Below are 16,609 nucleotides of genomic sequence, written 5' to 3' on the forward strand. Positions count from 1 at the left end.
GGGACTCAAGTGGAGACACCCTAGGAGGGGCCCGAGCTGCTGGGAGCCCATGGGGTGCCCTGCCCAGCCCCAGCCGCAGCCTGTGCAGACGCCACGTGCTCAGGTGGGTGCCAGCTCTGTGCCCAGGCTGCAGGGAGCCGGGGCAGCTGAGCGAGAAGCCGCAGTAATAGTGGGCTGGGTGGGCACAGCCCCCCGGCGCTCCCGGCTGCGCGGCGCCGACGCAGCTCCCAAATGGAGGCTCTGGTCTCGGCTTCCCCAGCGCGGGCCCCTCCTCCCGCTGGCCTGAACACGTCTGCGCCTTCCTGGGGCCCGCAGGCTGAGCCTCTTCCTGTCGCGCACTGTCTCGCTGCTGCCCGGGCGCCCTGCGCCGAGCGCCGGGTCTCCATCCGCCCCAGCATCGCCCGGGTCCCCGACACGTAGTCTGGCGTGACGGGGGCTGAGCCCCGCGGGATAGCGATGCCTGGTCACCCGTGGTGCCCGTCTGCGCTGCGGGGAGGAAGGAGGCGAGCTGGGTGCCAGGCCTGGGCAGCGGCTCAGTCCCTCCAGCCTAGTGGTTCACACTGCCTGGGCTGTGGGACCTGGGAAGAAGGGAGTTTTTGTTCCCCCAGGCCGGGGCTTTGTGCCTCCGCTCCATCCCTCTTGCTGGGTCTGTGTTGCCAGAGATGGGCACAGGCTGCTGCTCTCTCCCTGCCAGGAGAGTTGTGGCTCTGATCCCACCTTAAGGAGACTGGCTGGGCCCTCCGGCCAGGCTGCTCCAGTAGAGACAGGCCTGGCCTTGCCTGTAGCATGTGGGCCTCACCGGCCCTGCCTGGCTCTGCGGCGCTTCGTTTGGATGTGGGTCACGTGCCGGGCTCCCAAGCACACGGTGGGGCCGGGACACGTCCCACTGCAGCACGGGGGCTGGCGTCCAGGCCCAGCTCGAAGCTCAGACTGATCGTCCTGAAAAACTCTTGTCTTGGGACTGTCTGGCTGCTCCTTGGGGCCCGGCGCCGCTGGAGGCTGCGAGGAGGTGCAAGAAGGGACGGGAGCCGCGCCGTGGCCACGACTGTTCCGTCCGGAGATGCCGTGGCCCTGCGCCAGGGCAGGCACCTGGGAGGCTGCTGAGGAGGCTGCCCGGCCCCGAGAGCGGGAGGAGGAGGTGGCGGGACGTGGGGCCAGCCCTGGATCGGCCTCCGCAGCTCGGGCTGTGTCCACTTCCGTGGGCTCGTTCTGGGGCCACGCGCAGGGAGCAGGAGATGGAAGCCACCCGATCCTGGGAATTGGGAACCCTGTGCGGGGGGATTGGTGTGGAGAGCAGCACTGCGGTCCCTCCGGGTGTATGCGAGGCACCGGGGCTGGCAGTGGTCACCGTTCCCCTGGGAGGTGCTGTCCCGGCCAGTCCTGTGCTCAGAGGCCCCTGTCACCCCCAGGCCACCTCCCCCTTCCCCCGCTGGCCCTACCCCGTGTCAGGGCTGGTCCCAGACACCGCCTGCCCCCCGCACGCCCGGGCTGCCCCAGCGCAGCCGCTCAGGCCTCCTCCTGCTGCTGCTGCCCTGCCTGTCGCGCCCGGCTCTGCCTCCCTCCAGCCCCGTCTCTGGTGTCTATGAATCCACCTTCCAAATAAAGCCTCGCTGCTGCACGCCGCGTGTCTGGGGTCTGCGCTGCCGTCGCGCACAGCTCCGCACCCCTGAGCCCTGGGCCGTGGGCTGCTGCCCATGGCTGCTCGCACCCATGGGGCTGCTGGCCCTGGCGTGGTGCCCGCGTGGTCGCTGCCTCCGGGCACCTCCCGCAGCCCTGTGCTGGCGCCGTCCCCAGGGCTCGGTGGCCATGGCGGGGGGGACCGGACGCAGCTGTGCTGGTGTCACCGCCACCGCAGCGGGGCTGAAAGGGCTCTCTGTCCCCGTGCCCACGCTCCAGAGCGCTCGGGGCAGCCCGGGGGCGTCCGGCCTCCCCCAGGGCTGGCCCCGACCCCGGCTGCGCTCTGGGCACCGGGCTCAGCCCTGGGCTTCCCTCGCGGCCGGCACCGACGCGTTCGATGGGGCAGCACCCCGGCCCTCGTCCCACCGTGGTGCCGGAATAGCGCTGAGCCCTGCCTTGCCCTCCTGGCCCACCGGCCGGCGTGGAGCTGCCTGGGACGCAGGGAGTGTTATGGGATGGCAGCCCCTGCTTTGGTGCTGGGGCAGTGTCCCCTGCCCCTCTTGGCACCCATCACAGGCGCCATCCCCAGACCATCCTTTGGATGTTCACTAACATAAGGGGCACCGTGAGAGGGCCGTCCGTAAGTATTTATTGCTCACTCCTGCACTGCAGTCTCCCAGGTTCACTGTGGCCGAGCACTACACTGCAAACCCCCGGGCTGCAGGGTTGCGGCCAGGCTGAGGCGTCTCGATGTCCTGGCGTCACAGCAGGATCATGGCGCAGGTGTCCCCTTCTCACTGGTGGGATCCTGGCCTCGGGCGTCACCTGCAGCAGGGCCCAGTCTGCACAAAATGGCCTTGATCTCCTACAGTTCCCATGCTGTCCTTCCAAAGTGACGCTGCTTTACAGGCATCAGTACAGACTAGGGGCTGACCTGCTGCAAAGGCTGTCCTGGTTGACAAGTTAACCGTGAGGCAGCAATGTGCCCTCGTGGCCAACAAGGCCAATGGGATCCTGGCCTGCATGAGGAGGAGAGTTGCCAGCAGGTTGAGGGAGGGGATCCTGCCCCTCTCCTCAGCTCTGGGGAGGCCGCACTGGAGTATTGGGTGCAGTTCTGGGCTCCCCAGCACAAGAAGGACATGGAGCTTCTAGAGAGGGTCCAGTGCAGAGCCACGAAGATGATTAAGGGACAGGAGCATCTATCGTGTGAAGAAAGACTAAGCGAGCTGGGCCTGTTTAGTCTGGAGAAGAGAAGACTGAGAAGAGACCTTATCAACATGTACAAATATCTGAAGGGAGAGTGGGGAGAGGGAGAGGATAGGGCCAAACTCTTCTCAGTGGTGACCATCAACAACACAATGGGTAATGGGTACAAATTGCAACACAGGAAATTTCCACATGTGGAGGAAATACCCCTTATCCCAGACAGCGCAAAGGATGGAGAATTTCCCCGTTTCCATGTTAGCCTTTGTCTGCAATAGCGTTACTGGGGAACAATCCCTGCACCAGCTCCTGCCGCAGGGCTCCCGAGGAGCCTCCCTGGACGCGGGGCTGGGCTGCATCCCGCGCTCCCTGCCTGCGCCTGGGCTCCCGTTGGCGCCCTGGCCGCTGGATTTTCCGCTCCGTCCCGCGGCTCCAGCGCTTTTCCCCCGGCGCGTAGGGCTGTGCCAGGCGAGCAGCCCGTGGGACGGGTACGGGCCCGTATCTCCCTGCCGCCTCCCCTTCCGGACCCCAATTCCTTGTTATATAAGGAATTTCAGTTATGTAACTGCCATTATATAAGGGTTGGGCTGTGATGCTAAAACCTGGGGCATGTGTTCGCCAAACCTTCCATGTGCCAAACCCCTTCTTTTCGCTGACGTGCACTGGGAGATGACGTGAGGAGGATAAAGCCTTTTTGGACACAACGTTCTCTCCACTAACCCATCGAGCGCCTAAAAGGTAATTTCCTGGGCATGTCCCTGGTGCTTCTCCATAAGGATTTCTATCCCTAGCGCTTGCCAGTGGGAGGCAACCCCGGTCCCTGTTGCACTTCCTCGCCTGTGCTTCCTCCTGGAGAGATACCATCGATACGCTATATACCATAATGCGGCCAGTCTGGAGGGCACGAGTGGCTTCTCCAGGTCCTTGGCTGACTGCGTGAGAGCCAGAGCCAGGCTGTGTTTATAACTTTGGGCACTGTGTCCATGCCAAGCAGAAGCAACCTGGTTTTCACTTTGTTCTGGGATGAGAACTATGAAAAACATGTCTTTAACATCTATGGCAGACACTCAAATGCATTTTCCTGGCTGAATCCTTGCCCTGACCTCGGGAAAGCTGGGAACGTTGGCTGTAAGGGGGTGGGTGGCCACTCTGAGGATTGACCTCCATGTCCCTTCTTCTTTTCCACGGGCCATGAAGAGCATTACATGGGTAGGTGGTTTTGATCACTGTGTGCCTCCCTGCCCGTTCATGGTTGTTGCGGTTACTGCCCCGATAGGCACCTCCTGTGTGGGGTGGCCAGGCGGTTCTGCGGCACCAGGGGCCTGCATGGGACCGTGGCCGGGTCCCCACACAGCACGTGGAGGCAGGGGTGGCACAGGGGCTATTGCAGCCCATGGGGACACGCAGGCTGCGCTGGCGCCGGGTGCACATCGGCCAGGAACAGAACTGCAGCTGGACAGAGCCACTCTGGGAGGAGGGGTGGATCCCGACTGAGCTCCATGTCTGGACTAAGCCCAGCTGGGACAGAGCCCTGCAGTGAGACCTGGATCCAGGCTGGGCCGGAGACTGCGGGCAGACTGGGAGAGCAGCTGAGTCCTGGGTGCAGCCGGAGCCCGACTGAGACCAGCCTAGAGCCAGGCTGGACGCAGACGGGGATCACACTGGAACCAGACTGGGACGGGCCCAGGATTCAGACCGGATCCAGTCTGGGACCTGCCCTGCGCTCGGACGGGCCGCGGCCCGAGCGCCGCCTCGGGTCCATCCGGGACCCGCACTGGGAGCAGCCCGCGGGCGGACCCCACCCCGGCCCGCCTAGACCCTGCGCCGCTTCCGGGAGCGACGCCGCTTCCGCCCCTTGCCCTCACAGCGGCGGGGCTTCCCCGCCCGGCTGCCGGTCTGGCTCTTTCCGATTGGTCGGCTGCCGTCTCGGGGGCGGGGTGTCGGGGGTGACGCAGCGAGGGGGGACGCAGTGAGGCCAGGGCGCCGCCGGCCCTGCCCGGAAGCGGGCGCGTTCGCAGCGGCAGCTGCGGTCCCGGTCCCGGTCATGCAGGCGTCCGAGCGGGAGGGCGCGGCGGGCGGCGGCCCCGAGGGGGCGGCGGGCCCCGAGGTGCAGCCGGACCCCGCCGCGCCGCCCCGGGCCGCCGCCTTCGACCTCCTGACGCTGGTGCTGAGTTACCGGCGGCTGGAGCTCTACCTGGAGCCGCTGCGGGACGCGGCCTGCGCCGTGCGCGCCCTGCTGCGGTGCGGGCGGGTGGGCGGGCCGCAGCGGGGAACCGGGGCCCGGACCGGGGGTCGGGACCGGGTTTGGGGTCCTGGGACTGAGGCCGAGATGGGGAGCTGGGACCGGAGATGGAGACTGGGGCGCGGGACTGGAGATGGGATCCTGGGATCGGGGACTGGGACGGGGGACTGGAGGCGGGATCCTGGCACTGGAGGCCGGGACCCAGGGCTGCCGTTACCTGATGTTGCTCCTCTCTGCAGATGGCAGCAGCCCCTGTGCTCCCTGCTCGTGTGCCTGGGCCTCAACTTCCTGCTGCTGACGCTGGACCAAGGTGGGCGCTGGGATCCCCTCCAGCGGGTGCTGGGCCGCCTCCTGCCCCGTGGCTGCGCCTGGGGCTCATGGGCTGCTGCTCTTGCAGCTGCCTGGTACTCGGTGCTGGCGCTGCTGGTGCTGGTGCCGGCCCTGCTGGGCTACCTGCAGGAGACGTGTCGCGCGCGGCCCTCGGAGCCCGAGCTGGTGCGCAGGAGGTTCCACAGCGTCCGCCGCCAGGACCTGCGCACGGTGCAGCTCTCGCGCCAGGAGGCCGTCGCCCAGGTCAAGGGCTTGTGAGTCTCGCGTGCCCGGGCTCTCCTTCCCAGAGCCAGGGTGCCTTTTCCACATGTTCTGGGATCTGTGGCAACCTGGCAAAGTGCGTGTGCGGGGCCAGCTCGGGGCCCTTTGGGGCTCCAGCCCAGCTTTGGGGCTCTTCTTGACTCTGTGTTCTCGCTTGTAGCCTGATCCAGCTGGAGGCCTTCCTGAGTGGGATGTGCTGCAGCTGCGAGGCCGTTTACCGTGTTCTCTACTGGGAGAACCCCACTGTCTCCTCCCAGTGAGTAGCTCCAGGCTGGGTGCCCCATGCGGGATGCCCAGGGTGGCTGGGGGGCAGATTGTCTGTGCGAGGAGCAGGCACAGGAACGGGTGAGGAAGGGGTGTGCTTGGCTGGGGGAGGGGGCAACGCTGTGGGGTGAGGCCGGAGGCTGCTCCATCCTGACCCTGCTGTCCTGCCCCTTCTCAGGTTCTACGGGGCACTGCTGGGCTCTGTCTGCATCCTCTACCTGCTGCCCCTCTGCTGGGTCCTGGCTATCCTCAACAGCACCCTCTTCCTGGGCAATGCCCAGTTCTACCGTGGTAAGAGCCTTCCCCAGAGGAATCCATGGGTCTGCGTGGGACGGGGTGGGGAAATGCCCTGTGAAGCCAGGGGTCCTGCTCTTGCCCTCTCCCAGTGCCAGACGTGACTCTGGAGCCCGCACCAGCCAGAGGGCATCACAGTTAGCGAAGGGAGAGGAAGGCCCTGAGCTGCGAGAGGCGCCCGGGCGCCCTCCGCCATGTCCAGCTTGGCTGCCCTTTCCTGGCGGAGCGCTGCCCTCTGCGCTGTGTCTTGGGCCTGGCAGTGCAGCCTGTGCCCAATGCTCACCACTGCTCTCTGTGCCTGCTCCTGTTCTGCCCAGGGCATAAGGGAGAGGCCCTTGCTTGTCTGTGGGGCTCAGCTGTGCCCAGAGTGCCTGCTCTTCCCCATCTGAGCTGGGCCGGGTGGGAGATTCCTCCCTCCGCCGAGTGTGGCAGCTGTCTATGTGTGTGCCCGTGGTTGAGGGTGCCGCCTGCCTGAAGTACTGGAGATTGGCTCTAGCAGCCAAGGCTGGCAAGGTAAGTGCCAGCCTGCTACAGCCTACAGCCCTGTCCCCTCTTCTCAGTGATACTGGAGCTGAAAGCCTCGATCGAGCAGTGTCTGGGCAACAGACCTCTTGAGAACACTCCAGAACCTGCTGAGCCGCTGCCAGCTGCTGCCCCGCCGGACCGGACCCCCACACCCACCAGCACAGAGGTGACGGGGGCAGGATGGGGAGTCATGGGGTGGGAGGCACAGCCAGACCATAGGGCTGAGCTTGTCCTCTGCCCACAAGCTCTTTCCAATTGCTTGCTTTGCTGAAAACCTGTTTGTCCTGCCGTGGAGCCCATCGTGTTTTGCCAAGGGGCTGCCCTGCTAAACTGGGGGTCTGGCTTAGTCCTTCTGCTGTGTGTTTGGACTTAGATAGGGAAGAGGGGGGCTTGCCCCTTGTCTGGGTCTGATACCCTGGTACCTACCCTGGGAGTGTGGGCCCTTCTTTGGATGGAGATGAGGATAGTGCAGAACTAGCTCTGAATCTCTTGCAGGACCTCACCCCTGGCAGCGTGGAGGAGGCTGAGGAGGCAGAGCCAGATGAAGAGTTCAAGGATGCTATTGAGGTTTGAGCCTGCTGGGGTGGGTTGTGCCTCCTGGGTGGCTGAGGTGGAGGGAGCAGAGCCCTGCGGGGAAGGGGAAGGGGGGTGTCCCGGCCCCTTGGTGGGGGCTGGCAGAGTGAGCTGGTGCTCAGGGAAATGGGTGCAGGGCTGGGTACCTCTGCAGTCTGTCTGCCTCTCTACTGCCTGTCCTCTCTGTCCCATGCTGCGGGAGAAGGAGAACCAGCTGCTGGTCATGGTGAGTACTGCCCTGCCAAGGTGGGCAGGAGAGGCATCTCCTCCCAGCCAGGCCTGGCAGCCTCTGCCTGGCTCGGCCCCTGCTTGTGGCAATGCCAGGTGGAGTATCCTGCTGGACTGGCACGTGCTGCTGGCCCAGCCTGCCCTTCAGTGCCCCAGCCACCTCTCCATGCTCAACTGGCTCTCCTCTCTGCAGGAGGATGATGAAAGCTCTCAGTGTTCCTCAGAGTTTGACCTCAGCCTCCCAGACAATGGTTTTATGAGCAAAAACGAGGTGATTCGCAGCAAGGTGTCGCGGCTGACCGAGCGCCTGCGCAAGCGCTACCCCAGCAACAACTTTGGTAAGGCTGGAGGTGGCTGCTGCTTCGGGGGGCTGAGCAGAGCGGGGTCTCTGCTGCCCGTGGTGGGGATCCAGTGACCTGGGAATGGCTTGGAACCTGCTGGGGCCAGGCTGGCACCTCCAGCAAGTCGTGTCCCCCACGCTCTCACGGGGACTGTGTTCATGGGCTGGAGGGGTGCAGCCGTGTGGTCTCCAGCAGAGCCGTTACTGCAGGCACAGCTGTCCTGTGCCTCTTGCTTGTCCCAAGCAGTCTCATCTCTCCTCTCTGTCTTCCAGGGAACTGCACGGGTTGTGCAGCCACCTTCTCCGTGCTCAAGAAGAGGGTGAGTCTTCAGTTTCTCCTGCCCCTCCTTCAGTTACTGCCTGTGTTGGGACAGACTTTTCGCATGTCCAGCTTGCCCTAGTTTTCTCCTGTGGCTCTTGTGGCTGGGTGAGGCCGACATCTGCCCCAGCCTGGCAGTGGTGACCTCAGCTGAGTGCTGGGTGTTGTCACCTGCCTGGTGCTGTCGGAGGTGCCTTGGGCTGTGGAGCCTGTGCGTTTTGCACAGGTAGAGCGTGGCCGGTGCGCGAGGCCCTGCGTGGCGGCAGGCTCCTCTGTGCTCTGTGTGTGTGTGTGTGTGAGCTGCTTCCTGCGCAGCGTCCGTGCACCGGTTAGCCCAGTTCTGGGTCATGGAGCTTTCCAGTGAAAGCAGAGCCTGGGTTTGCTTGTGGGCTCGTGTTGAAGTGGCAACAAACCTCATTATCGTCCCAGTGTGTGTCACAAGAACAGCAAAGGTCCCTTGTTTTCTGCTCTGAGCCCTTGGGCATGGTGCTAGCTGCACGTTCCCCTAGTCTGGAGAAGGATGAGTCTTTTTACCCTGTGCAGATGCACGTTGCTTGTCTCACTGCTGCCCCCTTCCTCTCCAGATTCAAGGCTCGCTGCTCTTCCTCCTGGCTCAGTCTGCTACGTGTTTGAGACTTCCTTGAGCCTGTGTCCCTCTGTTATGTTGGGTTCAGTGTAAGAACCATTGGATGCGGGATCCCGGAGTCTGTGGGACCTGGCTTCCTTAGGCTGGGCACAGGCTTCAGGGATGCAGCTCCAGTGCCAGGCGGTTTGTCCAGGAGTCCTTGGCACAAAATCCCTGCTATTGCCACAGCGGTGGCACCGCTTGGGCCTTGTGCGGGGAGCCCTGGGGCAGGGCGCTGGCGCTCCTCGGGGAGGGCTGGGCAGGCCCATCAGCTCCCTGTGTGGTCTGCAGTGTCTCACCCCTATTTCTGTCCGCAGCGGAGCTGCAGTAACTGCGGGAACAGCTTCTGCTCCAGGTGTTGCTCCTTCAAAGTCCCCAAGGCTGTGATGGGAGCCACAGGTGAGTGGGAGGTGGAGGACAGAGCCTTCTTGCTGTGACCTGTGTTCTCTGCCACCCGGATTTGCTTCCGCCCTGACGGAGCCTGTGGATGGGACCTGCCCCATGTAGCCTGGCCCGGAGCAAAGCAGCGGTGGCTGCTGCTGGAGCAGCTCTGTGCCCTTGCTGGGTGATGTGTGGGGAAGAGGGGCTGGTCGCTGACAGCTGCTTTTCTTTCCAGCCCCTGAAGCTCAGCGAGAGACAGTTTTCGTGTGCGCTCTGTGCAACCAGGTGCTCATCAAGTGACGGGAACAGTCCTGGCCAGCGTGTGGGCCCTGTCCTGCCTGGCGGGGTCCCGTACTGCCTCGTGGGCAGTGGCAGCGCTGCCCTCATCGCTGGAGGCCTCGGTCCCTTGGTTGCCAGCGTGGTATCCCTGCCAGAGGACACTTGCACTTGTTGCTGCCCCTGCCAGCATTGCTGGGGTGGCCGGAGCAGCTCTCCTTGCTGCGCAGCGCTGGCCGCAGCGGCAGGTCGAGGCGGAGCGTTGCCCGCAGCCCTGCGCCCGCCAGGCCCTGCGCCCAGCTCGGCGGCCCTCCCCCTCCTACCTCCGTCTCCTGCATGGGAGCAGAGCAACCTCAGGGCTCTGTCCCTACCCTTCTGAGCACTGTGCAGGGTGACTGTTTTTGGGATCAAGTCGGAGCTCTGCGTCCCCAAGAGACGTGGTCCTCGGTCCTGGCTCGCCTGAGCTCTGCCAGCTCCGGCCCCTCCTGTGCTCCTCAGCCTCCTGTATCCAGGTTTAGTCTTTCCTCCCTACACTTCTTGGCTGTAGCAGGGACTCGGAGCTCGGCGACGTAGGTGGGTCGCTGTAGCAGGAGAGGTGCGAGCTGGGCTGCTCTGTGCACTTAGCGACTGCTGCTTTCTACTACAGATTAATATATAAATGTATATAAAGAACAACCCTTAACTCTCCTGTCATCACTTAACTCTTGTCTTTCCCCGGTGAAAGTTGCCCCCTTTCCCGAGTGCCCTGGCACCTCTGTGTCCGTGACTCAGGGGAGATGGTACCCAAGGAGCAGGACTGCGGGACTGGTGCTCTCCGGACGGCAGCACCCTTCATGCTGGCGTCCTCCCTTAAGGCTAGTTCTCTTCCCTCACTCTGGGGACTGTTTAGTGGCTGCCTCCACCCCAGGGGTGACCCTTCCAGCAGGCTGAGGCCGTGGGGCCCGTCCCCTCAGCTGCGTGTGAGGGCAGCGAAGGGCTGTGGCTCCAGGCATGGTGCTGGGGAAGACGACGGCCCTGGGTGCAGGTAGGGTGCGGGAAAGCAGCGTCTCTGCCCCCCTCTCAACTCACTGCTTTTTTGTCTGTCACAGTGCAGCCTCTCTGCCCTGGCCAGGGGGCTGTGTGGAGCTGCCTGTCCTTGGCATGAGGATGGCCAGCTTTGCCCTGCATCTCCCCGGGGCTGCTCCTTCCCGTGCCCGGCCCCGGCGGTGGTCCCGGCAGCTGCCCGCGCTCACAAGGGTGACCTTTCGCTGCGCCGACAGCAAAGCTCCCAGCTATCCCTGGAATGTGACCCTGGCTGCTGCCGCCTGGGAACGGCCCCAGCGGCGCCGCCAGCTGCTGCCCCGGCCCGGCGGGGGGGCTGGTGCCCTCCAGCTGCCGGGCAGTGCCCGGGGCCTCGGCAGCCCCCGGCTGCTGGGAGGGGAGGTCCTGGTGCGCTGCGAGCCCCGGGGCCTCTGCGGGGCAACCCGGGCCCTGGGTGCTCCTCCTGGCCCAGCCACGAGGCTGGGAGTCCCTGCACTCTGCAGGAAGCACCTGGGCCTGTGAATGGGGTGTCTGTGCGTGTGCCATCGCCTCGGGAAGCTGCCCGTGACGCACGGCGGGAAGGGAGGCAGATGGACCTGAGCTGGGCGCTGAGGTCCCCATCTGCGCGAGCTTCGTGCCGGGGTGATACGAGTGACGGGGCTGCGTGCCCCTGCGCCCGAGCACTCTGCACTGAAAGGTGGATGGTCATATGGCTTCCCGAGGGGGTCGTGGGGAACGGCTGTCCCGTGTGTCCGGCTGGAGGGGCTGCCAGTGCCCTTTCGGGCCCTCCAGCCTGTGCAGGTGCCCCGCGGCTGGCAGCGTGCGGGGTGGCCCCACAAGAGGGCTGGCAGCGTGCGGGGTGGCTCCCGTGCTGCCCCCTCGTCTCCTCCGCCAGCGCCAGCTCCTCTGAGAGGCGGCAGTGTGCGGCGGCCAGGCCTGGGTAAATATCCCGGCAGCTGCCTGGATCACCCGGCGGGATGTGCCGTGACGCAGCCGGCTCAAGAATGCGCTGGGTAAACAGGGCCGCACGGGGCAGGCAGCGGGGACGGCTCCTGACGCGCGATGGGGGAGGTGACCCTGGGCGCCCGCGGGGAGCTCTGTGGGCTGCCCCTGCCCCAGGTTCTCTGGTGGGGCGAATGAAGGAGGGGTGATGCCCCAGCTCCAAGGTCAGCACTGCCAGGTACCAAATTCCAGCCCAAGTCCATCCTGGGACATCGTCGGAAGCTGCTGCTCTTGCAAAGCACCTGCAGCCCCAGCTGAGGGGGTCCAGCAGCTGGGCCAGCCCCTTCCCTTGCCGCCATCTCTCCATCCCGGCCACCTGAGGTGGCCCAGGAGTTGCAGGGAAGCTCTTCCTCTTGCAAAGAGGTGCTGGGTGCCCCCGAAGGCCCCGCGCTGCCTGTCGCTGCTGCCACCCTTGTTCTGGCTGCGCTGCCCGGCCACAGGCCCTGGGCACAGCGCTGGGAGCGGGATCGGGGTGGGCGCCGGTGCTCGCTGGGCTCCTGCCGCTCAGTCCCCCTCGTTGGGGTCCCCCTCCACCCTTCCCAGCCCCAGGTAGGGCGCTTGGAGGCACGCTGGACCAAGAACCACAGGGAGACGGACACGGGTCTTCTCCGAGGCAGAATAATTTACTGCAGCGCGTGGTGCTGGGTGCCTGGCGGGGGCACTGCCAGGGGATGGGGGCACCCTGGGGCTGCCCTGGAGGGGTTTGGGGTGACCCTGCCTTGCGGTGGCCTGTGCGAGCCGTGCAGGGCAGGAGAGAGCGGAGCGTGAGCCTGGCCGGGGCCAGGCGGTTCCGTGGGTCTGTGCTCTGTGCTGCCCACAGCGGGGCAGCCCCACAGCACAGGGGGGCCAGAGCTGTCCCCAGCCAGGGGCCCTGGGGTGCTGCTGCTCCCCATGGTTGGTTTCGGGCACAGCGTTGGTAGCGGTGGTGGTTGATGGTGGGCACAGTGGGGCAGGAGGGACCTGTCCTGACTGGAGCTGTCCCTGTGAAGATGGGAGGATCCAGATGAACTCTGCTTGCGGGGGAGAGGGGTGTGGGTATGGCTCAGGAGGCTGGAGAGGGAATTTGGGAAGGATGGGGGCTTGGAGCAGATCCAGAGCTGTTGGGCAGGTGCAGCATTGGCAAGTGAGGTTCTCCAGCACAGAGTTGGCCTCACACAGGATCAGGGATATGGCTGGAGCGTTCTGGGGGCAGCGCAAGCTCCTGGTGATGGGCAAAGGTCCCGAGGGTGCAGAGCAGGGCTCCAGATGCGGGCAGGGCTCCAGGTGCAGGTCTAGGCTCCCACAAATGCAGCTGGGAATCCCAGGGGTGAAGAGCAGGGGCCCCAGGGGTGCAGCCAGGGATCCGGGGTGCAGCCGAGGGTCCCGGGGCGCAGAGCAGGGTCAGAGCTCTGGCCCCATCGGTGCGGGCAGGAGTCCTGGGACAGGGCAGGCAGGCAGGGCCCTAGCGCTGCCCGGCCCCATAGAGCAGAGGGTGGTACAGGGGGCAGGGGTAGGAGAACATGAACTTGACAGCAAACTTCATCTCCTTGTTGTGCTTCTGCCAGGGGTAGATGGCGAGGAGGAGCAGGCGGCCGCCCGCCTTGCGGCCCATCACCAGGAAGCTGCCGCTGAGGCTGTCGAGCTGCGGGCAGGGGCAGGCGCCCGCGTTCCTCATGTGCAGCACCATCTTCTTGGTGTCCTTGCGCTTGAGCGGGCCCAGCTTCAGCACCTTCTTCTTCTGGGCGGCCACGAGGCGCCGCTCCCCGTTCTCCTCCGTCATCTCCTTGATGCGCATCTTCACCACTGCGGGACAGGCAGGGGCACTGCTGGGGGGACGTGGGGCACTGACAGGGCACTGAGGGGTCAGTGCCCGGGGCCACTGCAGGATAGGGCGCGATCAGCTCCCTGAGGGAAGGTGGGGAGGGGAAGAGGCTGCTGCAAGGGCAGAGGAGGCCCCTGTGAGCCTCCCACGTTTCTCGGGCCATCTCTCCCCATCCGGGCCGCTCTGGGGGCTGGTGGGGCCATGGGGAGCCCCCTCGTGCTGGGGGCTGGACAGGGGATGCTGGCACTCACCGAAGTCACTGGAGCACATCTGCTCCATCATGCCGTCCGCCTTGTGCTCCATCTCGCACTGGGTGCAGATCTTGGACACTGCAGGGAGACACGAGCCAGCATCGTGGCCACTCTGCTGCTGAGGGCCAGCTCCGGGGCCAGCTCCTCAGAGACCCCAGGGACGGAGGGGAGCTCCCTCAGCCAGGGAGCTGTGCCCAGGGCATGCGGAGCACTTAACAGGGTGGCATCCCCATACCTGCCCATGGCTGACTGCCAAACCAGGGGGTGAGCAGCAGAAGGAGCAAAGGTTGCATAGGGGTGAAGGTGCCACCCGCGCCTGCTCCCGCCAGCCCTGAGCTGTCACAGGGCAAGGTGTCCCTTAGGGTGATGCGTCCCTTAGGACGATGCATCCGAAGGCCCACACAAGAATGGGGGCAGCGCAGGTGCAGCGCTGGGGCCCACGTGCTCTCCTTGCTGCCGGGACCGTCCCCGCCGTGCTCTGCTCTCCCCCCGTCCCCGGGCCGCCCCTGCAGCAGTGCAGGGGCTCGCGAGCCGCGTTACCTGGTGGTGGTGTTGCCTGCCTGTTCCCGAACTGCACGGTGATGCAGAGGTCATGGTCGAAGGGGAACTTGGCGCAGTGCAGCATGTCGGGCCAGGGGAAGCCGTAGGACTCCATGACGGGGGCACAGGAGTCGCGCACCACCTCGCAGAGCGAGCGGCAGGGGTAAATGGGCCGGTCGAGGCAGACAGGGGCGAAGAGCGAGCAGAGGAAGAGCTGCGTGTCCGTGTGGCACTGCTTGGCGAGCAGCGGCACCCAGCTGCCCGCCTGCTGCTTCACCTCGCCCAGCGACTCGTGCTCCAGCAGGTTGGGCAGCCGCATGCGCTTGTAGCCCACGTCGCGGCAGAGCTGCATGTCGGCCGGGATGTCCACGCACTGCGGCTCGCGGCCGTAGTAGCGCCCATGGGGCTGGCTCTCGGGCTGCCAGCTGTAGTAGTCGTAGTTCTGCGCCCGGGCCAGTGCCAGCGCCAGCAGTGCCGTGCCCAGCGCCGCCGCGCTGCCCTGCCACGGCATCGCCGCTGCCCGGCCCCGGTGCTGCCGCCGGGCTCTGCCTGCTGCCCGTGCGGGACGGGACGGGATGGACGAGGGAGGTCGGCTCCGCGCTGCCCCGCTGCCTTAGCGCCTCCCACGCCGCGCTGCGCTTTCAAAGGAGCCCGCAGGCCTCGCCGGCAGCCAATCTGCTCCGCTGCCCAGCCCTGCTCGGCCCTCCCAGCCTTGGCTGCACGGCCGGGCCCCACACCAGGCAGCCGGGGCCACCCCGCTGCTGCCTGCCCCCCGCCCGTGCTCCTGGGATGTGGCCGGGCACAGGGCGCTGTACGGTGCTGGGAGCAGGGCATGGCGTGGTGCTGGGAGCAGCGTGCTGTACGCTGCTGGGTGCAGGACGCTGCATGGCACTGGGAGCACCGTGCTGCACGCTGCTGGGCACACAACGCTGCACGGTGCTTAGTGCCATCAGGGACCTCTGCATGCAGCTTCCCCCACTTGTGCAGCGCGTGCCCCCGGCTCTGGCCATGCTCCTGGTGAGGGCTGGCTCAGGCTGGGCAATGCTCTGTCCCTCCCTTTGCAGCGGGCAAAGCTGTCCGCCCGCATCCTGCCTGGTGCTAGTGTGTGGGCAGAGTTCTCTCTGTGCTTGCAGCCCCCAGGGTTGCATGGAGACCCTCAGATTGGGTGCTGGGTTCCGAGCCAAGGCAAGGAGCTAGCGCAGTGGGTGCCACGCAGGGTGTCAATGTCCCCACGTTCTGTGGGCATGGGGTGCCTGTTGTTGTGGATGGCTCTGCCAGGCATCTCCCAGTCACGAGGGAAGCTGGGCAGGAACTTCCCAGTGCTCCTGGGCACGGCACTGACCAACCTGTGGTCTTGGCAGGGCTCTGCTCCCCACGACCTGCTCATGCCTTTGCCCCTAAGCCAGGCTTTGCATGGTGCTGTACCCGCTCCCTCTGGGGCTGGGGCACCTTGGAGCCCTCATCCCCACGCTGTGGGGCTGCCCTGGCCATGCAGGGTGTGGGAAGGGGCTGGGGCACCACACAGGCAGTGCGGCGCCTGCCGGGGCCACGTTCCCGCGTCCCCCGGGAGATGGGCTGGGGGCACCGGGCCAGCGACCCCATCAGAAACCCATTTGTCTGCCCGGGTTATCTGGGGCGCCCCCTCCCCTTGCTGCGATCGATGGCCGGCCAGCGGCCTCCAGGCTGCCCCCGACCCCGGCCCGCCGGATAAGGCAGCTCCGTTAATGGCCACAGAGCAAACAGCCCCGTGGATGCAGGCGATAGTGGCCACCCTTTGCCCCGGGCTGGGGTAGGGACCGTCCCCCCCTGCCCCACTGCCACCTGCCCGCTCTAGGGCCATGGTGGGGAGCCGCCGTGCCCGCAGTCCCTGCAATGCCCCGGGATGCGGGCAGCGCTCCGGAGCCCCGCACTGCCCACCGCATGGGCTGGTGCCCTGGGACGTCCCCCGCACCAGGATGGCCCCGTTAATGTGTAACGGCTGGGGAGCACGATAAGACGGAGTGGCCCCCTTATCGGGGCTGCCCGGTAGCAGGAGGGAGGTGCTGGAGGCATCGGGCTGTCACGGGAGCAGCGAGATGGCCGGCAGATAAGCACTGATGGAAAATAGCTAATCCGTGATGGATGGGCCGGGCAGGGCAGCCAGGAGCACGGGGAGCTGCCACAGGAGCAGGATGGAGCAGCTGGGGAAAAGGAGCTGGAGAGGTGGGCGAGAGGGATGGAGCTGGTGCTGCCGCTGTGTGCAGCGCCCCGTGCACCCTGCGCTGCCCAGTGTCCCCTGGTGCGTTGCCCGCTGGCGCGTGTCCCCCACAGCTGGGAACAGGGAGGTTGCGGGCAGGGTACAGTGATGTGGGTGCTGCTTTACCCCCCGATCCTGCCCCACACCTGGCGTGACAAGGGGATGCCGTGGGGGCCAGCCCGGGGCCAGCGCTGATGCCCCACGCTGCCAGGAGGTGACTCAGTGTCTCTAATGAAGGCGTCGTGACAGACGGGGGGCTCTGTGAGCCAGGGCTGCTCCGG

The 16,609-nt window shown here is 65.9% G+C and overlaps 2 protein-coding genes across 2 annotated transcripts; one reads left to right on the forward strand and one right to left on the reverse strand.

Annotated features, from left to right (window-relative positions):
- The first annotated feature begins 4,864 nt into the window (after positions 1 to 4,864).
- On the forward strand, positions 4,865 to 9,528 carry ZFYVE27 (zinc finger FYVE-type containing 27). The gene is made up of 11 exons (XM_088528709.1): positions 4,865 to 5,061; positions 5,302 to 5,372; positions 5,460 to 5,646; positions 5,814 to 5,909; positions 6,096 to 6,208; positions 6,772 to 6,902; positions 7,232 to 7,303; positions 7,731 to 7,875; positions 8,151 to 8,197; positions 9,139 to 9,220; positions 9,438 to 9,528. Exons 1-11 carry the CDS (start codon positions 4,865 to 4,867, stop codon positions 9,500 to 9,502), a joined length of 1,206 nt encoding a protein of 401 aa, XP_088384835.1. The 3' UTR covers positions 9,503 to 9,528.
- A 3,343-nt stretch (positions 9,529 to 12,871) lies between these two features.
- Positions 12,872 to 14,603, reverse strand: SFRP5 (secreted frizzled related protein 5). The gene is made up of 3 exons (XM_088528895.1): positions 14,093 to 14,603; positions 13,553 to 13,630; positions 12,872 to 13,282 (listed from the first exon to the last, which is right to left on the reverse strand). The coding sequence occupies exons 1-3, from the start codon at positions 14,601 to 14,603 to the stop codon at positions 12,942 to 12,944; spliced, it is 930 nt and encodes a 309-aa protein (XP_088385021.1). The 3' UTR covers positions 12,872 to 12,941.
- Between the last annotated feature and the right edge of the window lie 2,006 nt (positions 14,604 to 16,609).

This window comes from Tinamus guttatus, unplaced genomic scaffold, assembly GCF_059628265.1.
Source record: "Tinamus guttatus ecotype Peru unplaced genomic scaffold, ASM5962826v1 Tinamus_guttatus_pri_ptg000314l, whole genome shotgun sequence".
Classification (NCBI taxonomy): Eukaryota; Metazoa; Chordata; class Aves; order Tinamiformes; family Tinamidae; genus Tinamus; species Tinamus guttatus.

Coding starts and splice junctions, on each gene's coding strand:
- ZFYVE27 (XM_088528709.1), top strand. CDS start 4,865: ATGCAGGCGTCCGAGCGGGAGGGCGCGGCGGGCGGCGGCCCCGAGGGG. Junction 5,062..5,301: donor GCCGTGCGCGCCCTGCTGCG/GTGCGGGCGGGT, acceptor TCCTCTCTGCAG/ATGGCAGCAGCCCCTGTGCT. Junction 5,647..5,813: donor GTCGCCCAGGTCAAGGGCTT/GTGAGTCTCGCG, acceptor TCTCGCTTGTAG/CCTGATCCAGCTGGAGGCCT.
- SFRP5 (XM_088528895.1), bottom strand. CDS start 14,603: ATGCCGTGGCAGGGCAGCGCGGCGGCGCTGGGCACGGCACTGCTGGCG. Junction 13,631..14,092: donor GCAGGCAACACCACCACCAG/GTAACGCGGCTC, acceptor GTCTCCCTGCAG/TGTCCAAGATCTGCACCCAG. Junction 13,283..13,552: donor GATGTGCTCCAGTGACTTCG/GTGAGTGCCAGC, acceptor CCTGTCCCGCAG/TGGTGAAGATGCGCATCAAG.